At 49.8% G+C, this 22,646-nt stretch overlaps 1 protein-coding gene across 1 annotated transcript in view; it reads right to left on the bottom strand.

Moving 5' to 3' along the window:
• Positions 1-22,646, bottom strand: part of LOC129713725 (protein shisa-9-like) — a 104,665-nt gene that overhangs the window by 29,473 nt on the left and 52,546 nt on the right. The window contains 1 exon segment of the mRNA XM_055662978.1: positions 10,431-10,555. Coding sequence (XP_055518953.1) covers positions 10,431-10,555 — 125 coding nt within the window.

The following is a 22,646-nucleotide window of genomic DNA, read 5'->3' as shown; positions in this document are numbered from 1 at the left end:
AGCCTTTCACTCTTCTGTACGTTTCAATGCGGTCCCTCATCCAGCAAGCACAGACCCAGTGCTGCCAAAGACTCTGTCAAATTCTGAAGGAGGGTCTGGGCCAGAAACGTCACCCATTCTATCTCTCCAGAGATGCTGCCTGTCCTGGTGAGTTACTCCAGATTTTTTGTGTCTGCTGTCAAAGCCTGATCTCCCTGTTGTTATAACACAAGGTTAATGGCTCTCCTGTGATCCACTATCCAGCAGGACCCCAGGGAGAATTGGTCTTGTTAATAGCAACTTGTATCGATGACATATTTCACTGATCATTCTACGACCTCTGGAATTGGGTTCAAATCAATGCCAATGGGATCAAGTTCCCCTTCCCTCTCCCTCCAGCTTGGGTCCTGCAGGTGAGAGCGATCCTCATCACTTGAACTCAACCACCAGCTTAAAGTATCCAATATTCAGACCAACTTTGCTGGTTCCCAATCAATAACCCGTCGCTGGGAATGAAGTATAGGCTTAGGTTTATTATTCATAGGAGTAGAATTAGGCCATTCGGCCCATCGAGTCTACTCCGCCATTCAATCGTGGCTGATCTCTGCTGTCCTAATCCCATTTTCCTGCCTTCTCCCCATAACTCTTGACACCCATTCTAATCAAGAATCTATCTATCTCCGCATTAAAAATATCCACTGACGTAGGTTCCACAGCCTTCTGTGGCAATGAGTTCCATAGATTCACCACCCTCTGACTACAGAAGTGCCTCCCCACCTCCGTTCTGTTGTCATGTGCTCTGAGGTACAGTGAAAAAGCTGTTTTTCATGCTATCCAAACAGTGCAGGAACAGGCCCTGCGGCCCATCGAGTCCGTGCCGACCAGCGACCACCCCGTACACCAGCACTATGACACACAACAAGTGACAATTTTTACCGACGCCAATTACCCTGCAAACCTGTACGTCTGTGTAGTGTGGGGGGAAACCAGAGCACCCGGAGGAAACCCACGTGGTCACGGGGGGAACGTAAACTCCATTCCCGACAGCACCCGCAGTCAGGATCGAACCGGGGTCTTTGACGATGTAAGGCAGCAACTCTACCGCGGCGCCAATGTACCTGCCTAAAGTTTATCACGAGGGGCATTGAACGATTGGCAGCCCCGTCAACAGTCTGTTTTTTTTCCGTCATTTTTAGTGCATTTTATAAGTTTGTGTAAATATTCCCCGGTTTGTTTTATGTGGAGGGCGGGTGAGGGAGGGGGGGTGGGGAGGGGGAGGGGGAGGGGGGGGGGGGGGGAGTCGGGTAAACATTTTTTTTTTTTCAGTTTCTTACCTTGCCGGAGGAACGTTTGTTTTCCAGATCGCGTCTCCGGTCACTTTGCAGCCTACCATCGATGGAGCTGGGGGCCTCCTCGTACTGACCTTGGGCCCCACCACGGGGCGTGGACGTGATATCGGAGCCGTCCCCTTGCCTTGGATCACTCCAACCGTGGGCTGCGGACTTACCATCAAGGGCTCGCAGTCTCGGGAGAGGCCGGAGTCGTGGAACTCCGACGAATGCAGAGTATCGACCAGCCCTGACACAAGGTCCGATCGCCAGCGCGGGGGAGCTGACATCCCCCCGATGCAGGAGCTGGATCGGCCCGGACCAGAGGGGCCCAAAACACTGCCGACTACAGGAGTCTAGATCGTCCCGTCAACGGAGGGCTCGAGGCCCCCGAACGTGGGAGAGCTAAGGGAAGTGATTGAACTTTTTTCGCCTTCCATCACAGTGAGGAATGTGGAGGAGTCACTGTGGTGGATGTTTATGGTCAAATGTATTTTGTGTGTTCCGTTGCTTTTTACTGTATGACTGACTTGGCAAATGAAATTCCTCGTATGTTGCAAAACATACTTGGCTAATAAAGTATGATTGTGATTGTTTTGTATAAACTGTAGCTGCAAGAACTCTGACATAGTCGAGTGACTCAGTCATGCCCACTCATCAAGGATGTGTGACCTCCAGCATGTGTGATGGTGATTAAAGCCGACATTTCCCACTGTCTCCCGGCCACACGGCCTCCAGAGGGAGGGAGGTGCCAGCATCACTATCCCTTTGGGTGACAAAATGTGTCGGAAGGAACTGCAGATGCTGGTTTAAATCGGAGACACAAAATGCTGGAGTAACTCAGCGGGACAGGCTGCATCTCTGGAGAGAAGGAATGGGTGACATTTCGGGTCGAGACTCTTTCTATGTCCCGCCTACTCACATCACTCTGAAGAAGGGTCTCGACCCGAATCATCACCCATTCCTTCTCCCCAGAGATGCTGCCTGTCCCGCTGAGTTACTCCAGCATTTTGTATCTACCCATGAGTGGTGTGACGTTGTGCTTCATTGAAGGGCTGGCTCAAGTCCACCATCTCGGGGAGGCACGGTGGCGCAGCAGTAGAGTTGCTGCCTCTCAGCGCCAGAGACCCGGGTGCAATCCTGACTACGGGTGCTGTCTGTACGGAGTTTGGACGTTCTCCTCATGACCTGACCGGGTGCTCCCACACTCCATAGGCGTGCAGGTCTGTAGATCAATTAGCTCCTGTAGAAATTGTACATTGGCCCCAGTGTGTGTAGGATAGTGCTAGTGTACGGGGTGATCGCTGGTCGGCGTGGACTTGGTGGGCCAATGGGCCTATTTCCGTGCAGTATCTCTAAAGTCTAAATCTGCCTGCTGTGGACTGACTGGTCTGTTCCACTTCCAGCCTCCATCCCCCCTGTTCTCAACGTACACTGAGTCCCGGATTATCCCGTTCCCGCGAGCAGTGAACAGAGAGTTCCTGGAGGAACATCACCCATCCATTTCCTCCACAGATTGGGTGGCATTTCAGCCGCTGCCTCGCAGTGCCACTGTCCTGGATGCAATCCTGACTGCGGGGTGCTGTCTGTGTGGAGTTTGCACGTTCTCCATGTGACCTCTGGGTATCCCCCGGGTGCTGCGGTTTCCTCCCACATTCCAAAGCCGTGGGGGATTTGTAGGCTAATTGGTCTCCATAAATTGCCCCTGGTGTGGTGGGAGTGGATGCATAAAGTGGGATAAGATAGAACTAGTGTGAATGAGTGATCAATATTCGGCATCAAACGGTGGCGCAGCGGTAGAGTTGCTGCCTGACAGCGAATGCAGCGCTGGAGACCCGGGTTCGATCCCGACCACGGGTGCTGTCTGTACGGAGTTTGTACGTTCGTCCCGTGACCCGCGTGGGTTTTCTCAGCGATCTTCGGTTTCCTTCCACACTCCAAAGACGTACAGGTTTGTAGGTAAATTGGCTTGGCTGGTGTAAATTGTCCCTAGTGTGTGTAGTGTAGTGTTAGTGTGCGGGGATCACTGGTCAGCGAGGACTCGGTGTGCGGAGGGGCCTGTATCTACTGTGTATCTCTAAACTGAACTAATCGGGTCTTGTGCTGCGTTGTGCTGGTGCACAATAGATAATGAAGTCCCCTCGGAGGCACCTGCCATCCCAGGTAGCAGGGAACTATACACCTCCTCCTCTGCCTGGGGTAACGTTTCCTCAGCATCTCCCTGGGGTACCAGCCTGAATCTATAGCTCATCTCTATGCCACTTAGAATAGACTCAATATATTTAAAATCAATCATCTGACTGCTTATTGTAGGGAGCTGACTGCCAACACATTGGACATAAGCCAGTAGTGACTGCACTTCCCCAGTGCCTGGAGTTTGCGCATTGTTACCCCTCTAATTTATGTTTGCTCGGGAAGCATCACAGCTCGGTTTGGGGAACAGCTCCGTCCAAGACCGCAACAAATCGCAGGCAATTGTGGACGCAGCCCAGACCGTCACACAAGCCAACCTCCCTTCCATCGACTCCATCGACACCTCACGCTGCCTCGGCAAGACCAGCAGCATCATCAAGGACCAGTCACACCCTGGCTGTGAAAGTTAGTGCGGTTATTCTCCATCTTATTTAGTTGTATTTGTTATTAACCTCCATTTTGTACAAAATAGCAAATACAACTCAATAAGTTAAATAAGATGGAGAATAACTGCGCTAACTTTCACATGCCCACTCCTTCTTCTCCCCTCTCCCATCAGGCAAAAGGTGCAGAAGTGTGAAAACGCACACCTCCAGATTCAGGGACAGTTTATCCCCAGCTGTTATCAGGCAACTGAACCATCCTAATACATAGAAACATAGAAACATAGAAAATTAGGTGCAGGAGTAGGCCATTCGGCCCTTCGAGCCTGCACCGCCATTCAATATGATCATGGCTGATCATCCAACTCAGTATCCCGTACCTGCCTTCTCTCCATACCCTCTGATCCCCTTAGCCACAAGGGCCACATCTAAATCCTTCATCTGTGCACTGCGGATGGCTTCATTGTATTCATGTGTTGTCTCTTCGTTGACAAAAGCTTTTCATTATACTCTGGTACACGTGACAATAATAAACAAGACTACACAAAACCTAAACTGTTCAGCCCCAGCCTGGCCTAATGGATAAGGCACCATGGCCTCGACTACTCTCTGTGGCCAGAGATAATAGTTCCAGAGATTTCCACCACTCTCGATGTGGAATGAAATAATGTTGGTTCTCGATCTCGGTTTTCAAACAAGGCATTTTGGGAGAAGAAGGAATTGATCCTTAAGCTGTGATCCTTCTTGGTCCAGAGGTGGACTTCCCCAATGTTCAAGGACGTCGGTTTGAAAGTGAATTACTCATCCTGCATCTAGCCTGGACCAACCCCACTTAAGAATTTTCCATTAAGTTTGTACACTGTGGATGCCTCGATTGTCATATAAGATCCCCTCTCAATCTCCTAAACCTTCTAGAGAGTAAACTAAACCAAGTCTATCCAGTCTTTCTTCATAAGACAGTTTCACACAAAGACATCCAGGAGCAGAAGAATCAGTCTGAGTGAGTTCCTTCAATCATGCACTTTACCCTCTATGGCAAGAAGCAGCCTGTCCTTCCTCAGAGGATTTTGGAGACCAAAACGTGCACGCACATACTCCAGGTGTGGTCTCACCAAGACCCTGTACAGGGGACTGGCAGATTTTATAGGGTAACTTTTGGGTAGATGCACAGTCTAGGAAACTGAGGGGTCCTCCACAAAGGGTGCTCCTATACTGCAAAGGTCCTATTTGCTATGAAAGCTACACATACCAGGTTTGCTTTCTTCACTGCGCTGCTGCACCTGCATGCCTGGTACTTTCAATGACTGCCGTGTGTTTCCATGACACCCCATGACTCTATGGAGGGTGTGTCGGAAATTGAGGAGTGGGAGGTGTGAGGGTGGGAGCTCGGGGGCTTCCGGACTGGCAGCGCAGCTGTGGGAGGTAGGACGGCCCGACTGGCTGCAAGCTGAGGTTTACAGATGTCACAGGAAGAGGAGTAGGCATCCAATCAGTGCGGCCTACGTTGGAGAGGCCTGCTGGAGGTTACCGCAGCAACGGAGGGAGTTGTGCAGTAACTGCCCCCGAACATGAGTGCTCCATCCTAGAATGCCATCATTATCCTACACACTGTGGAAATTTACACTTCTCCTGGGACCCCCGTAAATACTGACCCCCCCTGTAAATAGACCCACTAGTCTGGGACCCCCCGTAAATACTGACCCACTAGTCTGGGACCCCCGTAAATACTGACCCACTAGTCTGGGACCCCCATAAATACTGACCCACTAGTCTGGGACCCCCGCAAATACTGACCCACTAGTCTGGGACCCCCCTGTAAATAGACCCACTAGTCTGGGACCCCCCTGTAAATACTGACCCACTAGTCTGGGACCCCCATAAATACTGACCCACTAGTCTGGAACCCCCATAAATACTGACCCACTAGTCTGGGACCCCCATAAATACTGACCCACTAGTCTGGGACCCCCATAAATACTGGGACCCCCACTACCCTGGGGGACCCCCCCGTAAATACTGACCCACTAGTCTGGGACCCCCCAGTCTGTCTGGGACCCCCCCCATAAATACTGACCCACTAGTCTGGGACCCCCCCATAAATACTGACCCACTAGTCTGGGACCCCCATAAATACTGACCCACTAGTCTGGGACCCCCCCCGTACTGACCCACTAGTCTGGGACCCCCCCATAAATACTGACCCACTAGTCTGGGACCCCCCGTAAATACTGACCCACGTCTGGGACCCCCATAAATACTGACCCACTAGTCTGGGACCCCCCTAAATACTGACCCACTAGTCTGGGATAAATACTGACCCACTAGTCTGGGAAAATACTGACCCACTAGTCTGGGACCCCCATAAATACTGACCCACTAGTCTGGGATCCCACTAGTCTGGGACCCCCATAAATACTGACCCACTAGTCTGGGATCCCCATAAATACTGACCCACTAGTCTGGGACCCCCATAAATACTGACCCACTAGTCTGGGATCCCCATAAATACTGACTCACTAGTCTGGGACCCCCGCAAATACTGACCCACTGGTCTCTGACCCCCCCTGTAAATATTGACCCAGACCCCAAGTCCCTGCAGATGCTGCACACACACACACACTCAGGTGGCAGTAGATTTATTCCTCTCTGGCTGTGGCTGATGAGATGGGTGGGCACAGATCAGTCTCAGCCCGACTGTAGCGTTCCTGGCCCCGGCAGTCAGCCAGAGAGCTGGCACCATGCCCGCATTGTTGTCAGTGTGAACGTCGCTGCCACACTGTCCACTCCGGGAGTGATCCCACAGACTTGATTATAATTTGCCACGGCATAAATGTCACCCTTGACTAAAGCGGTTATTATCTGATATCCTGTGCGCTGTAAGCAGCGAGTCATTGGCAGAGGAGCAGCTTGTGGTAATAACAGTACAGGAGTGTTGGAGACAGGCAGCAGGAACTACCCCTGTAGACAGCCTTGCCCACCTCCCCGACACACTGGCACACCAGCGAACGTCAACAATAAGGGCGGCACGGAGGAGTTGCTGCCGCACAGTGACGAGTCCCGGGTTCAATCCTGACTACGGGTGCTGTCTGTACGGAGTTTGTACGCTCTCCCCGTGACCTGCGTGGGTTTTCTCCAGGAGCTCCAGTTTCCTCCCACGCTACAAAGAAGTGCAGGTTTGTAGATTAATTGGCTTGGTATGAATGTAAATTGTCCCTAGTGTGTGTGTAGGATAGTGTTAGTGTGCGGGGATCGCTGGTCGGCATGGACTCGGTGGGCTGAAGGGCCTGTTTCCATGCTGGATCTCTAAACTGAATTAAATTAAATTGTCGATAACATCAAGTTGCAACTGGGTAGCCTTTCCAAAAGCACGGAAGAATCTCTGCACTGTATCTCAAACTAAACTAAACTAAAGTTAGTGTGACACATCTCGATTTCACTGCAGAGAACCGCTTTTATTTGACGTTTAAGGCAACGTTTAAGATACGTTCTAGGTACTGGCCTAGAAACATATAAATGTTGTAGAGGGAACACTCGCTGTCCACGGGCACCCTGGGGCATTCCAGGACCGCTGGGCACCGCGGGGGGTTGAATGCATCCTTGACAAGGACTGTAATATAGTTGTTTAATTTGCAGTATATTGATATTTAAGAATATTCATTTCACTTTGTGCTCTGGTGATGGGTATTGTTTTGTATTGTAAATATTATTCTTGTAAATAATTGATTTCAATTACTTCTGGTTGAAAAAAACCCACAATCGAACGGGGACCCAGCAGGGGGGTGTGGGGTGGGGGGGGGGGGGGGGGGGGGGGGGGGCGGGAGATGGAATGAGAGGGGGGTGGGATGGGGGTGTGTAGGAGGGGTGGTGTGAGGGGGGGGAGGGGTGGAGGGGAGTGGGTGGGAGGGGGGCTGGCGGCATGGGGTGGGAGGGGGGCTGCCACACACAACGGCAGGCAGCGGAGAGGGCTTGTAACTTTGTCGGTGTTACATCTGCAGGAACGTGGCGACTCTTGTGTACCGCCTGAGGTGAGGTCTGCTGCATGATTTCACCGGGTTGTACACAGATCAAAGCTTTTCCCTGTACCTACGTACACGTGACAATGAACCATCATTGAATGAAATCGAGCAAGTGTGTGATTTCACGGAGGTGATTGCACATGTGGAGTGTTTAACATATAAGGTGTTACATCTGCACACTCACACCAGCGTGGCTGCACAGCAAGACTCCAGCACTTTGACTGTTAAACATCTGCACTGTATAAGCCAATGCAGTTCCACATCTGGACTATCACAGAGGTGCATAGCCAGATTCCACGGCACTGAATGGTGAACATCTGGTCCATTACCACCTTGTCACATGCACTGATCACCACTCACTCATCGCACATCTGGATCACAGCTGACCCACTACACATCTGGATTTCTACTGGCCCATTACACATCTGGATTTCTACTGGCCCATTACACATCTGGATCTCTGCTGACCCATTACACATCTGGATCTCTGCTGACCCATAACACATCTGGATCACTGTCACTCATCGCCAGTGGTTTATTGCAACGGAACGAGCCACCACAGTAATATACAGCATACCAAAACCACTAAAAAGAGTTAAAAACTGGATTTTCAAATATTTAGCATGTGCTAAGTTTATGCTTCGAGTCATAGAGTGTGGAAACAGGCCCTTCGGCCCAACTTGCCCACACCAGCCAACACGTCCCAGCTACACTAGTCTCACCTGCCTGCGCTTGGTCCATATCCCTCCAAACCTGTCCTATCCACGTACCATATCTGTTTCTTAAATCGTCCCAGCCTCAACTACCTCCTCTGGCAGCTCGTTCCATACACCCACCACCCTTTGTGTGAAAAAGTTACCCCTCGGATTCCTATTAAATCTTTTCCCCTTCACATTGAACCTTTTTGGGTATTAGTTTATTAAATTAGTTGATTGGTCACAAAGTCAAAATGGAAGAGAGTGGTACACATCTGGATCACCTCTGACCCATCACACATCTGGATCACCTCTGACCCATTACACATCTGGATCACCTCTGACCCATCACACATCTGGATCACCTCTGACCCATCACACATCTGGATCACCTCTGACCCATCACACATCTGGATCACCTCTGACCCATTACACATCTGGATCACCCCTGACCATCTGGATCACCTCTGACCCATTACACATCTGGATCACCTCTGACCCATTACACATCTGGATCACCTCTGACCCATTACACATCTGGATCAACTGACCCATCACACATCTGGATCACCTCTGACCCATTACACACATCTGGATCACCTCTGACCCATCACACATCTGGATCACCTCTGACCCATTACACATCTGGATCACCCCTGACCCATCACACATGCATCACCCCTGACCCATCACACATCTACACACACACCGGATCACCTCTGACCACATACACAAACACACTGGATCACCCCACTCTATGACCCATTACACATCTGGAAACACTCACCTCACACATACCCATCACACATCTGGAAACATCACCTCTGACCCATTACACATCTGGATTACCTCTGATCTGCACACAGCTGGATCATTGACTCATGATACCATTATTACACAGGGGGGGGGAATAAGAATGTCAGTGCTAGCTTGTGGCATCTGCTCTCTTGGGTCAGACCCAACACAACACTGCGGCCACTGTTCCAATATCTAAAGGGGCTGCTCCTTGCCTTCTGGCTGCACTTCACCCCCACCATCCGCATCTTTGGACGCCCTGTGCGTAGGGGAGAGGGTAGGGCCGAGGATGTCCTGGTTGGGTTGCTCCTGGGCCTGGCCAAGCTGGTCATCAGCGAGTCACGGCACTAGGCGGTGGAGGACTCTGCCTGTGTTTTTTCCTGGGTTACGTCCCGGCCCGGGTGTCACTAGAGAGAGAGTACGCGCTGTCCTCGGGCACTCGGGGGGGTTTCCGGGACCGCTGGGCACCGCGTGAGGCTCAATATACTCTTAGGATTTTAGAAACAGGCCCTTCGGCCCACCGAGTCCCTGCTGACCAGTGATCCCCACACACCAACACGATCCTACACACACTAGGGCCAATTTTTACATTTATACCAAGCCAATTAGCCTACAGCCCTGCACGGCTTTGGAGTGCGGGAGGAAACCGAAGATCTCGGAGAAAACCCACGCAGGACACGGCTAGAACGTACAAACTCCGTACAGACAGCGCCAGTAGTCGGAATCGAACCCGGGTCTCTGCGCTGTGAGGCAGCAACTCTACCGCTGCGCCATCATAGTTATTTAATATTCAGTATCTAAGAATGATTGTTCCACTTTGTATTATGGTGGTGGGTTTGTTTTGTATTGTTCCGTATTGCACAGATTATTTTTGTAAATAATCGATTCCATTTATTTTTGGTAGTTAAAACAAAACACAGCAGAGGCCGGCCCTTATCCTGGGAGATGGCCACCGCTGGTCTAGATGCCGGGACCACCTTGCCCTGACCCTCTGAGCCTGACCCTGAGTGGGCATTGTCGCTGCCGCTGGGCGTTACCTACCTGTGTTGCTCCTCGGTGATCTCGGAGACAGGCTGTCGGAGATGGGCACCTGCACTGTGCCCCCATCACGCTCGCTGCAGTCCATGCTGGAGTTGCCTTGCTGCTTCAGGAGGTCCGTCAGGGCTCTGCAAGGAGAGGACGCAACAGTGAGACACACAATCCCACGGACAGTCTCTGACGCAGTGAGGCAGCAATAGAAACGGGCCCTTCTGCCCACCACGTTGCACATCTACGCATCTTCCTGCATTAGAGCCTTCTATGCCTTAGATAATGGACACAACATGCTGGAGGCCTCCACTGTCAGGGTGAGGCCTAATGCAAATTGGAGGAACAGCACCTCATATTTCGCTTGGGCAGCTTACAACCTATTGGTATGAATGTTGAATTGTTTAATTTTAAGTAACTTCCGCCTACACTCCCTTCCCCCTCCACGCAGCCCCCTGCCTCTTTCCTCCCCCCCAGTCATTTTACAAGTGCCATAGCTCTCCACATCGAGATCATCCTTCCCCCAGCCAACAATGGGCCCACCAGCGCACCACCCTGCCTGAGATCATTTGTGTCCGGCCATTCATGCTTCTGGTCTTTTCTTGCCTCTAGTTCTTCACCTCCCCCTCCCTCCCGCCCCCCTACTGTAAGTCTGAGGAAGGGTTTCGACCCAAAACGATACCCATCACTTTTTCTCCAGGGGTGCTGCCTGACCCGCTGAGTTACCCCAGCACTTGAAGGGCCGAATGGCCTACTCCGGCACCTATTTTCTATCTTTGGTATAAACCATCCCCTGCATTTCTTTGTTTCTACTCCTTCGATTCCTTGTCTGTCTAAGTGCCTCTTAGACATAGTCAATGCTTCTGATTCCACCATCTCCAAGTCTACAAGAACTGCACAATCAACCACTCAGATCCCATTTCAAATTCCTTCCCCTCCTTCGTTACATACACTACCTTAGGGACAATTTATAATGTTACCGTAACCAATTAACCTACAAACCTGCACGTCTTTGGGAGTGTGGGATGAATCCTGAGCACCCAGAGAAAACCCACACAAGTCACGGCGAGGACGTACAAACTCCGTACAGATAGCACCCGTAGTTAGAATCGAACCCGGGTCTCTGGTGCTGTGAGGCAGTAACTCTACCGCTGTGCCACTGCGCCACCCTAAGAAAAAAGGTTCTGCTCCCCCCCCCCCCCCCCTCCCCCCGATCCATGCCTTTTGTAATCTTATACATAGAAACATAGAAATTAAGTGCAGGAGTAGGCCATTCGGCCCTTCGAGCCTGCACCGCCATTCAATATGATCATGGCTGATCATCCAACTCAGTATCCCGTACCTGCCTTCTCTCCATACCCCCTGATCCCCTTAGCAACAAGGGCCACATCTAACTCCCTCTTAAATATAGCCAATGAACTGGCCTCGACTACCCTCTGCGGCAGAGAGTTCCAGAGATTCACCACTCTCTGTGTGAAAAAAAGTTCTTCTCATCTCGGTTTTAAAGGATTTCCCCCTTATCCTTAAGCTGTGACCCCTTGTCCTGGACTTCCCCAACATCGGGAACAATCTTCCTGCATCTAGCCTGTCCAACCCCTTAACAATTTTGTAAGTTTCTATAAGATCCCCTCTCAATCTCCTAAATTCTAGAGAGTATAAACCAAGTCTATCCAGTCTTTATTCATAAGACAGTCCTGACATCCCAGGAATCAGTCGGTTCTGCACTCAGCCTCCTTCACGCCAGAGAAAACAAGCCCAGCCCTCATCCTCTCTCTCCAGGTCTAAAGTTCTTCAGTCGAGGCTCAGAGGCACAGCTGGTAGAGCAGATGCTGCAAGTCCAAGATACAGCGTTCCATGCTGCAATCTCTCAGCAGGTCAGCATGCTGCACTGACCCTTACATCCCATTCCATCTAAACACTCACTCAAACATAAAGAGAGAGAGTGCTGAGAACACACAGCGGGTCAGCCAGCAACCACGCAGAGAGAAAAACAGCCGATGAAAGCTCTTTGACATCAGCCCAGGATTGATCCTGACTTTGGGTGCTGTCCGTGCGGAGTTTGCACGTTCTCCCCGTGACTGCGAGGAGTTCCACTGGGTCATCTGGTTTCCTCTCTCACATCACAACGACACGCAGGCTTGCAGGTTAGTTGGCTGCAGTAAAGGTGATAAATTGTTCCCAGTGTGTAGGATAGTGCTACTGTACGATAGAACTTTATTCATCCCAGGAGGGAAATTGTTCTGCCAACAGTCATAAAACACAAAATACTGGCTTTGTAGATTAATAGTCTTTGGTAAATTGCCCCGAGTATAGCAGGGAGTGGATAAGGAAGTGGGATAATACAGAACTATTTGTGGAATTCCTTGCCACAGAAACATAGAAAACTGGTGCAGGAGTGGGCCATTCAGCCTGTCGAGCCTGCACCGCCATTCAATATGATCATGGCTGATCATCCAACTCAGTATCCTGTACCTGCCTTATCTCCATACCCCCTGATCCCTTTAGCCACAAGGGCCACATCTAACTCCCTCTTAAATATAGCCAATGAACTGGCCTCAACTACCTTCTGTGACAGAGAATTCCAGAGATTCACCACTCTCTGTGTGAAAAATGTTTTCCTCATCTCAGTCCTAAAAGATTTCTCCCTTATCCTTAAACTGTGACCCCTTGTTCTGTTCTTCCCCAACATCGGGAACAATCTTCCTGCATCTCGCCTGTCCAACCCCTTAAGAATTTTGTAAGTTTCTATAAGATCCCCCCTCAATCTGCTAAATTCTAGCGAGTACAAGCCGAAGGCATGTTTAAGACAGAGATAGATAGATTCTTGATTAGTACGGGTGTCAGAGGCTATGGGGAGAAGGCAGGAGAATGGGGTTAGGAGGGAGAGATAGATGGACCATGATTGAATGGCGGAGTAGACTTGATGGGCCGAATGGCCTAATTCTGCATCTATCTCATATGATGTTAACTAGCGTGAACGGGTGATCAATGTTCGGCATGGGGTCTGGGGGCTGAAGGGCCTGTTTCCATGCTGTATCTTTGAACTGAACTTAAGGGGCTGTCCCACTTGGGCAATCTAATCCACGAGTTCGGGCGAGTTTGCCCTCGACTCATACTCGCAGCATGGTCGACATGAGGTCCTAGGAGGTCTTCGTAACTCTCCTTCATGTTTGATAGTAGTCCCCGTGTACTCGAGGCCTCAGCTAGGTCACGGCGTATTTTTCAACATGTTGAAAAATGCCCGCGAGTAAAAAAAGGGTGCCATGGAAAAAATCGATACTTTTTTTACTCGTAGGTTTAGTCGTAGTAGGTCGGCAAGTTAGTCGTAGGTAATCGAGGGTAGTCGAAGATAGTCTTCATCATAGTCGAAGGGGATTGAAGGAGGTCTTCACTCTCCACTATTCGGTGTCCAATCTTCCCGAAGTTAGTTGTAGCTAGTGCGCAGCTAGTCTTCAACATAGCTGAAGGAGGTCTTCAACATGTCATTTTTTTTAATTCTTCTAAACTCGCCAATTAGGTCACCCAAGTGGGACAGCCCCTTAAAACTGTACAGGATGCATGTTGGTGAATCTCCTCTGCACTATCTCCAGCATAACGACATCCTTCCTGTAATGTGGTGACCAGAACTACACGCAGATCTCCAAATGTGGCCAAACCAAACCTTTGTGGAGGATGGGTGGCAAAGACACTATGGCACTGTTCAATAAACCTGATGGAGGTTTAGTTTAGTTTAGAGGTACAGCCCGGAAAGGGGTCCTTCGGCCCACTGAGTCCGTGCCGACCAGCGATCCCCGCACATTAACACTATACTGCAGACTGGGGACAATTTATTTTTTACCAAAGCCAATTAACCTACAAACCTGTACATCTTTAGGGTGTGAGAGGAAGCCAGAGAAACCAGAGGAAAGCCACGCAGTTCACGGGGAGACCGTGCAAACTCCGTACAGACAGCACCCGTAGTCAGGATCAAACCTGGGTCTATGGGGCTGTGAGGCAGCAATAGGTGTGGGGGACAATGGGGAAAAGGCAGGAGAATGGGGTTAGGAGGGAGAGATAGATCAGCCATGACTGAATGGCGGAGTAGATTCGATGGGCCGGAATTCTACTACTATACCTTATGACCGTATGACCTGATGACCTCTACCGCTGAGCCACCGGGTCTTTAACCTGAAGCATTAACTTTGATTCTCTCTCCACAGATGCTGCCTTACCAGCATTTGCAGTCTTTTATTTTATTGGATCAGTGTTCAGATTGAATGGGACTTATGTCTGTGTGTGTATCGCAGCTGCCTACTGTACATGCAGTAGGGTCAGCGAACGGTTTGATACATTAGTCAGGTTCTCTTGACAGGCCATCTTAAAATGGCTCACTCTCACAAAATGGTCATTAATTCTGTAACAAGGTTTCTGGAGAGGGAATCACATAAAAATGCACATTTCCATAATTGAAGTACCATCTTCAATTTCCAGCGCCAGTCAATAATTTATCCGCCTGTCATGTTGCACCCGTTGTTGCTCCAAAGGCAGCCAGCATTAACGGGACTGCTGTACGTTTGGCTGGGAGCAGGAGGTTAGTTTAGTTTAGAGATACAGCGCGGAATCAGGCCCTTCGGCCCGTCGAGTCCGTGCCGACCAGCGATCCCCGCACACTAACACTATCCTACACGCACTTCATCTGTTTTATTTATTAATATGTGTATATATTTATACAATGGTATATGGACACACTGATCTGTTCTGTATTCATGCCTTCTATATTGTGTTGTGCTGAAGCAAAGCAAGAATTTCATTGTCCTATCTGGGACACATGACAATAAACTCTCTTGAATCTTGAATCTTAAATCTTGAATCTAAGGATAATTTATATTTAAAAAGCCAATCAGCCTACAAACCTGTGCGTCTTTGGAGTGTGGGAGGAAACAAGGAGAACGTGCAAACTCCGTACAGACAGCACCCGTAGCCAGGATGGAACCCGGGTCTCTGGCGCTGCAAGCTCTGTAAGGCAGCAAGTCTACCATGCCGCCCTAAGGTATCCTAGCTGGGGGAAGAGACCCGATGCTGAGATCTGCGATGAGATTAGCAAACCCCGACTGTTGGAAACGTCGCCCGCACAAATGCGGCACGATGGCGCAGCGGTAGAGTTGCTGCCTCACATCGCTAGAGACCCGGGTTCGATCCTGACCTCAGGTGCTGCCTGTACGGAGTTTGCATGTTCTCCTTGTCACCTGCGTGGGTTTTCTCCGGGTGCTCCGGTTTTCACCCACACTCCAAAGACGTGCGGGTTTGAAGGTTGTGGCCCTCTGTAAATTGTCCCCCAGTGCCATGGGAAGTAGATGCGAAAGTGGGATATCACAGAACTAATGTGAACGGGTGGTCGGCATGTTGTAAGGGCAACACGATGATGAGGCAGTGGAGTCGCTGCCTGACAGCGCCAGAGACCCGGGTTCAATCCTGACTACGGGTGCTGTCTGTACGGAGTTTGTACGTTCTCCCCGTGACCAGCGTGGGTTTTCTCCGAGATCTTCAGTTTCCTCCCACACTCCAAAGACGTACAGGTTTGTAGGTTAATTGTAGATGAATTGGTTTGGTATAAATGTAAAATTGTCCCTAGTGTGTGTAGTGAAGTGTTAGTGTGCGGGGATCGCTGGTCGGTGCGGACTCGGTGGGCCGAATGGCTTGTTTCCGTGCTGTATCTCTAAACTAAACTAAACGGACAGCACAGGGACAGGCCCTTCAGCCCACAATGTCTGTGCCGAACAGGATGCCCAGACCATACTGTATGTTAGCGGCCTGCACGTGATCCATTCCCTGCATATCCATGTGCCTATTCAAAAATCTCTTAAACACCACTATCATATCTGTCTCAGCCACCACCCCTCGCAGCGCGTTCCAGGCACTCACCACCCTCTGTGTTTTTAATAAGTTGCCTCACACATCTCGTTTAAACATTGCCCGTCGCTCCTTCAAGCTATGCTTCATATATTGTGAGCAATTGTGGGCACCATATCCGAGGAAGGATGTGCTGGCTCTGGAGACGGTCCAGAGAAGGTATACAAGAATGATCCCAAGAATGAGTACCTTAACCTATGATGAGCATTTGTCGGCACTGGGCCTGTCCTCGCTGGAGTTTAGAAGAATGAGGGGTGGGGGGGTCTCATTGACACATACAGAATGGCGAAAGGCTTGGATAGAGTGGATGTGGAGAGGATGTTTCCCCTAGTGGGAGAGTCTAGGACCAGAGGTCAGAGCCTCAGAATTAAAAGATGTTCTTTTAGGAAGGAGATGAGGAGAGATTTATTTAGTCAGAGGGTGGTGAATCTGTGGAATTCTTTGCCACAGAAGGTTGTGGAGGCCAAGTTAGATAGATAGATTCTTGATTAGTACAGGTGTCAGAGGTCATGGGGAGTAGGCAGGAGAATGGGGTTAGGAGGGAGAGAGAGATCAGCCTTTATTGAAAGGGCTTGATGGGCCAAATGGCCTAATTCTACTCCTATCTCTCACACACTTATATCCTCTAGTATTTGATATTTCCATACTTGGGAAATTATTCTGACTGTCTAACACAGATGCCTCTCATAATTATATACACGCCTATCAGGTCTCGCTGTGACCTCTGGTGTTCTAGAGAAAACAATCCAAGTCTTTCCAACCCCTTCCTGTAGCTAACAGCCCCTAACCTAGGCAGCATCCTGGTAAACCTCTTCTGCACCCCTGTGTTGGGGCGACCAGAACTACATGCGACAAAGGAAGCCATTTGACCCATTGAATCTCTCAGAGAAAGTCCATCAGTCCTAGAGTCATGGAGTCGTACAGCATGGAAACAGGCCCTTCGGCCCAACTTTCCCACACTGACCAAAATGTCCCATCTACACTAGTCCCACCAAAAGATCCTACAGCGAGCAAGATGGTCCACTCGACGAAAAAGACGTAGTACGGTCATGGGCAGATCCATGGGTAATTTTCGGCCCCATTTCCGTAACCGGCTTCCGTCCCCGCACCAAAGATCCCGTAGCGGAGCAAAGATACTAGTGCGGAGACGGAAGCCGGTTACGGAAACATCCTCGTAAAAATAAAAGTTCTTTGGTAAAAATCTTCTCCTCGTTTTCAGAATTATAATTTATTAACACAAACTGTTCCCCCGCAACGTTGATTACACTGCGTGTCGGGTCGGGTCGGGTTACTGAAATGGATGAAAAAAAGGCCCACGTTCCTCTCCGTTGCGTACTACACGTCAGCCCATTGCATTTAGTAGAAGTGGTCAATCTTGCTCCGCTATAGGATCTTTGGTCCCACCTGCCTGCGTTTGGCCCATATCCCTCTAAACCTGTCCTATCCATGTACCTGTCTAGTTGCTTTTATGTACCTGTCTAATTGGACTTTTCCTGGACCCAGCACACTGATGCAATTATTTTAAAAAAGCCCAACAGTGCCTCTACTTCCTGAGAAGATTACGGAGATTCGGTATGTCAAGGATGATTCTCTTGAACTTCTACAGGTGCATGGTAGAGAGCATGCTGACCGGTTGCATCATGGCCCGGTTCGGCAACTTGAACGCCCAGGAGCGAAAAAGACCGCAAAAAGTAGTGACCACTGCCCAGTCCATCACCGGCTCTGACCTCCCCACCGTCAAAGGGATCTACAGGAGTCACTGCCTCACAAAGGCAGCCAGCATCATCAGAGACCCACACACCCTGGCCACACACTCATTTCACCACTGCCATCGGGAAGAAGGTACAGGAGCCTGAAAACTGTAATGTCCAGGTTCAGGAACAGCTTCTTCCCTGCAGCCACCAGGCTATTAAACACAACAACCTCAAATAAGCTCTGAACTACAATAGACTATTATTATTATTATTGCTTAAGAAGGAACTGCAGATGCTGGAAAATAGAAGGTAGACAAAAATGCTGGTCCTAGAAACTCAGCGGGTGAGGCAGCATCTATGGAGCAAAGGAAATAGGCGACGTTTCAGGTTGAAACCCTTCTTCAGACTGATTATTATTGCACATTATGGTATGTTTTTTGTGTACGTGTGTGTGTATGCGTGATGTATATATATGTGTAGTTGTGAGTATGTGTATAATATACACACACTGAACTTTGTTTCTTGTTTATTATATTGTTCAAAGTGTACTATGTTTCCATATTCTGTTGTGCTGCTGCAAGTAAGAATTTCATTGTTCTATCTGGGACACATGACAATTAAACTGCGACCCCTTGTTCTGGACTTCCTGCAACAAGGGGTCTGTCCAACCCCTTTAGAATTTTGTAAGTTTCTATAAGATCCCCCCTCAATCTTCTAAATTCTAGCGAGTACAAGCCGAGTCTATCCAGTCTTTCGTCATATGAAAATGCTGACATCCTAGGAATCAGTCTGGTGAACCTTCTCTGTACTCCCTCTATGGCAAGAATGTCCTTCCTCAGATTAGGAGACCAAAACTGTACGCAATACTCCAGGTGTGGTCTCACCAAGACCCTGTACAACTGCAGTAGAACCTCCCTGCTCCTATACTCAAATCCTTTTGCTATGAATGCTAACATACCATTCGTTTTCTTCACTGCCTGCTGCACCTGCATGCCTACTTTCAATTCTGGGTAATGGACTTGGAGCGGTTCTACCGTCGCCTCCGCCTCACAGCGCACTTCCACGGGAAGGAGTCCTCGCCCACCAATGATGACCCTTTTTCCCGTCTCCAACGCACCCCCTCCTCGTGGAACCCCTCTCGTAAAGTCCCGGCTCTGGAACTCTTTATCCAGAACTGCCGCCGCAACGTCAACCGCCTCAACTTCCCCACTCCCTTGTCTCACTCTAATCTTTCCCCCTCTGAACGCACTGCTATTGAATCACTCCGCAAAAACCCAGATTGGGTTATCAAACCAGCCGACAAGGGAGGTGCCGTGGTAGTCTGGCGCGCCGATCTCTACAAAGCTGAGGCCACGCGCCAACTCTCGGACACTTCCTCCTATTTACCCTTGGACCATGACCCCACTGACGAGCACCTGGCCACCATAACTAGCACCATCACCGACTTCATCAATTCCCACGCCCTGCCCGACCAAGCTTCCAACCTCATCGTTCCCCAGCCCCGCACGGCCCGTTTTTACCTTCTCCCCAAAATCCACAAACCCGGCTCTCCCGGCAGGCCCATTGTCTCTGCTTGTTCGTGTCCCACCGAACTCATCCCCACATACCTTGACTCCATACTATCCCCCTTGGTCAAATCCCTTCCCACCTATGTTCTAGACACCTCAGACACTCTACGCCGCCTCCACGCATTCCACTCTCTAGGCCCCCACCCCCTCATCTTCACCATGGATGTCCAGTCACTCAACACCTCCATCCCCCACCAGGATGGCCTCAAAGCCCTCCGGTTCTTCCTCAACCAGAGGAGCAACCTATAGCCAGCCACTGACACTCTCCTCCGCCTAGCGGAGTTGGTCCTCACCCTCAACAACTTTACGTTTGACCTCCTCCTCCGCATTAACCTACCTGAACACCCGGTGGCTCAGCACTTCAACTCCCCCTCCCATTCCCAATCCAACCTCTCTGTCCTGGGTCTCCTCCATTGCCAGAGTGAGCAACACCGGAAATTGGAGGAACAGCACCTCATATTCCGCCTGGGTTGCTTGCGTCCGGATGGCATGAACGTTGAATTCTCCCAGTTTTGCTAGCCCTTGCTGTCTCTTCCCCTTCCTTAACCCTCGAGCTGTCTCCTCCCATCCCCCCGCCCTCGGGCTCCTCCTCCTCCCTTTTTCCTTCCTTCTCCCCCCCCACCCCCCCATCAGTCTGAAGAAGGGTTTCGGCCCAAAACGTCGCCTATTTCCTTCGCTCCATAGATGCTGCTGCACCCGCTGAGTTTCTCCAGCATTTTAGTGTACCTGCCTGCTTTCAATGACTGGTGTACCATGACACCCAGGTCTCGTTGCATTTCCCCTTTTCAGGGACAGGTTGAGCAGGGTCGGGCTGTGTAGGAAGGAACTGCAAATGCTGGTTTAAATCGAAGATAGACACAGAACTCAGCGGGACAGGCAGCTTCTCTGGAGAGAAGGAATGGGGTGACATTTTGGGTCTTTAGACTGAAGAAGAGTCTCGACCCGTAACATCACACATTCCATCTCTCCAGAGATGCTTCCCCTCAGGCTAGGACTGTATTCTTTGGAGCCATGGGGGGCTGAGGAGCGATCTTGCAGGTCTATAAAATCATGAAGAGACAGGCTGAATGCACAGAATCATTTACATAGAATGGAGGATTCAAGAACGAGAGGGCAGAGGTTTGAGGTGAGAGCAGCAAGTTGTAAAGAGGGCATGAGGGGCAACTGTTTCACACAGACGGTGGTGGGGACATGGAATAAGCTGTCAGAGGAAGGTAGTCATAGAGTGTGGAAACAGGTCCTTCGGCCCAACATGCCCGCACTGATCAACATGCCCCATCTACACTACTACAACTTGCCTCCGTTTGGCCTATATCCCTCTCAGCCTGCCCTATCCATGTAACTGTCTAATTATTTATTAAACGTTGGGATAGTCCCAGCCACAACTACCTCCTCTGACAGCTTGTTCCATACACCCACCACCCTTTGTGTGAAAAAGTTACCTCTCAGATACCTTACCCCTTTCACCTTAAAGCTGTGTCCTCTGGTTCCCGATTCCCTACTCTGGGCAAGAGACAATAAGATACAAGAGACAATTGGTGCAATAACAACATTTAAAAGACATTTGGACAGGTACATGGATATGAAATGATTGGAGGGATGTGGACAAACACAGGCCAATGGGACTAGCTGGGATAGGCATGTTGGTCAGCATGACTAGCTGGGATAGGCATGTTGGGCTGAAGAGCCTGTATGTCTCTATCCTTCCTATCATCTGGGCAGCACGTTGGCGTAACGGTAGAGTCTCACAGCGCCGGAGACCTGGGTTCGATCCTGACTACGGGTGTTGTCTGTACGGATTGTGTACGTTCTCCCCGTGACCTGCGATCTCAGGTTTCCTCCCACACTCCAAAGATGTACAGGTTTGCAGGTTAATCAGCGTGGTTATAAATGTAAAACAATTGTCCCTAGTGTGTTAATGTGCGGGGATCGCTGGTCGGCACAGACTCGGTGGGCCGAAGGGCCTGTTTCCACACTTGTCTCTACAACGATAAACCTAAAACAGAACTGTATTTATGCATTACCCTATGCACCTTATAGAAAAACATACAATTCTTAAGGGATTGGACAGGCTAGAAGATGCAGGCAAAAATGTTCCTGATGTTGGTTGGGGGAGTCCAGAACTAGGGGGTCACAGATTAAGAATAAGGGATAGGCCATTTAGGACTGAGATGAGGAAAAACGTTTTCACCCAGAGAGTTGTGAATCTGTGGAATTCTCTGCCACAGAAGGCAGTGGAGGCCAATTCACTGGATGTATTCAAGAGAGAGTTAGAAACATAGAAAATAGGTGCATGAGTAGGCTATTCGGCCCTTCGAGCCTGCACCGCCATTTAATATGATCATGGCTGATCATCCAACTCAGTATCCTGTACCTGCTTTCTCTCCATGCCCCCTGATCCCTTTAGCCACATCTAACTCCCTCTTAAATATAGATTTAACTCTTAGGGCTAACGGAATCAAAGGATATGGGGAGAAAGCAGGAACGGGGTACTGATTGTGGATGATCAGCCATGATCATATTGAATATAATATAAGCGGGCAAGGCAGCATATCCTGGTGGGAATGGCTCGAAGGGCCAAATGGCCTACTCCTGCACCTGTTATCTATGTTTGGATGTTTACCCGACTGGGAATGGCTGAAGGTGGAAGCAGCTCTCCACCATCTCCTCAGCAGTAAATGGCTGGGGGTCCAAGTGCTGCCTGCCAGCCGCAGTAATGGCCAGAAACAGGATTTAAACACAGCTCCATCTTCAGCAGCACACAGCCCTGCCACACTCATCTCCACATTACATTAATGAACAAATGTTTTTATTTGGCTGTGACTTTTAAGTGATAATTAACTGCAAATAGGTTTCATTTTTAATACGCTAGTGTCCCATCTGTCTATGAGTCACAGACTGTGTTGCTTCTTCCAACAAGAGAGAAGCAGCAGGAATTATTGGGGAGGGAACAGGCCCACTCACTTCGTTTAGTTTAGTTCAGCGGAAGCTGGCCCTTCGGCCCGCCGAATCCGTGCTGATCAGTGATCCCCGCACATTAACACTACCCTACACGCACATTAACACTATCCTACACACAC

This window comes from Leucoraja erinacea, chromosome 37 (assembly GCF_028641065.1).
Source record: "Leucoraja erinacea ecotype New England chromosome 37, Leri_hhj_1, whole genome shotgun sequence".
NCBI classification, from domain to species: Eukaryota; Metazoa; Chordata; class Chondrichthyes; order Rajiformes; family Rajidae; genus Leucoraja; species Leucoraja erinaceus.
Note: the sequence above shows the minus strand (reverse complement) of the source record. Positions and strands in the feature narration are given on the sequence as shown.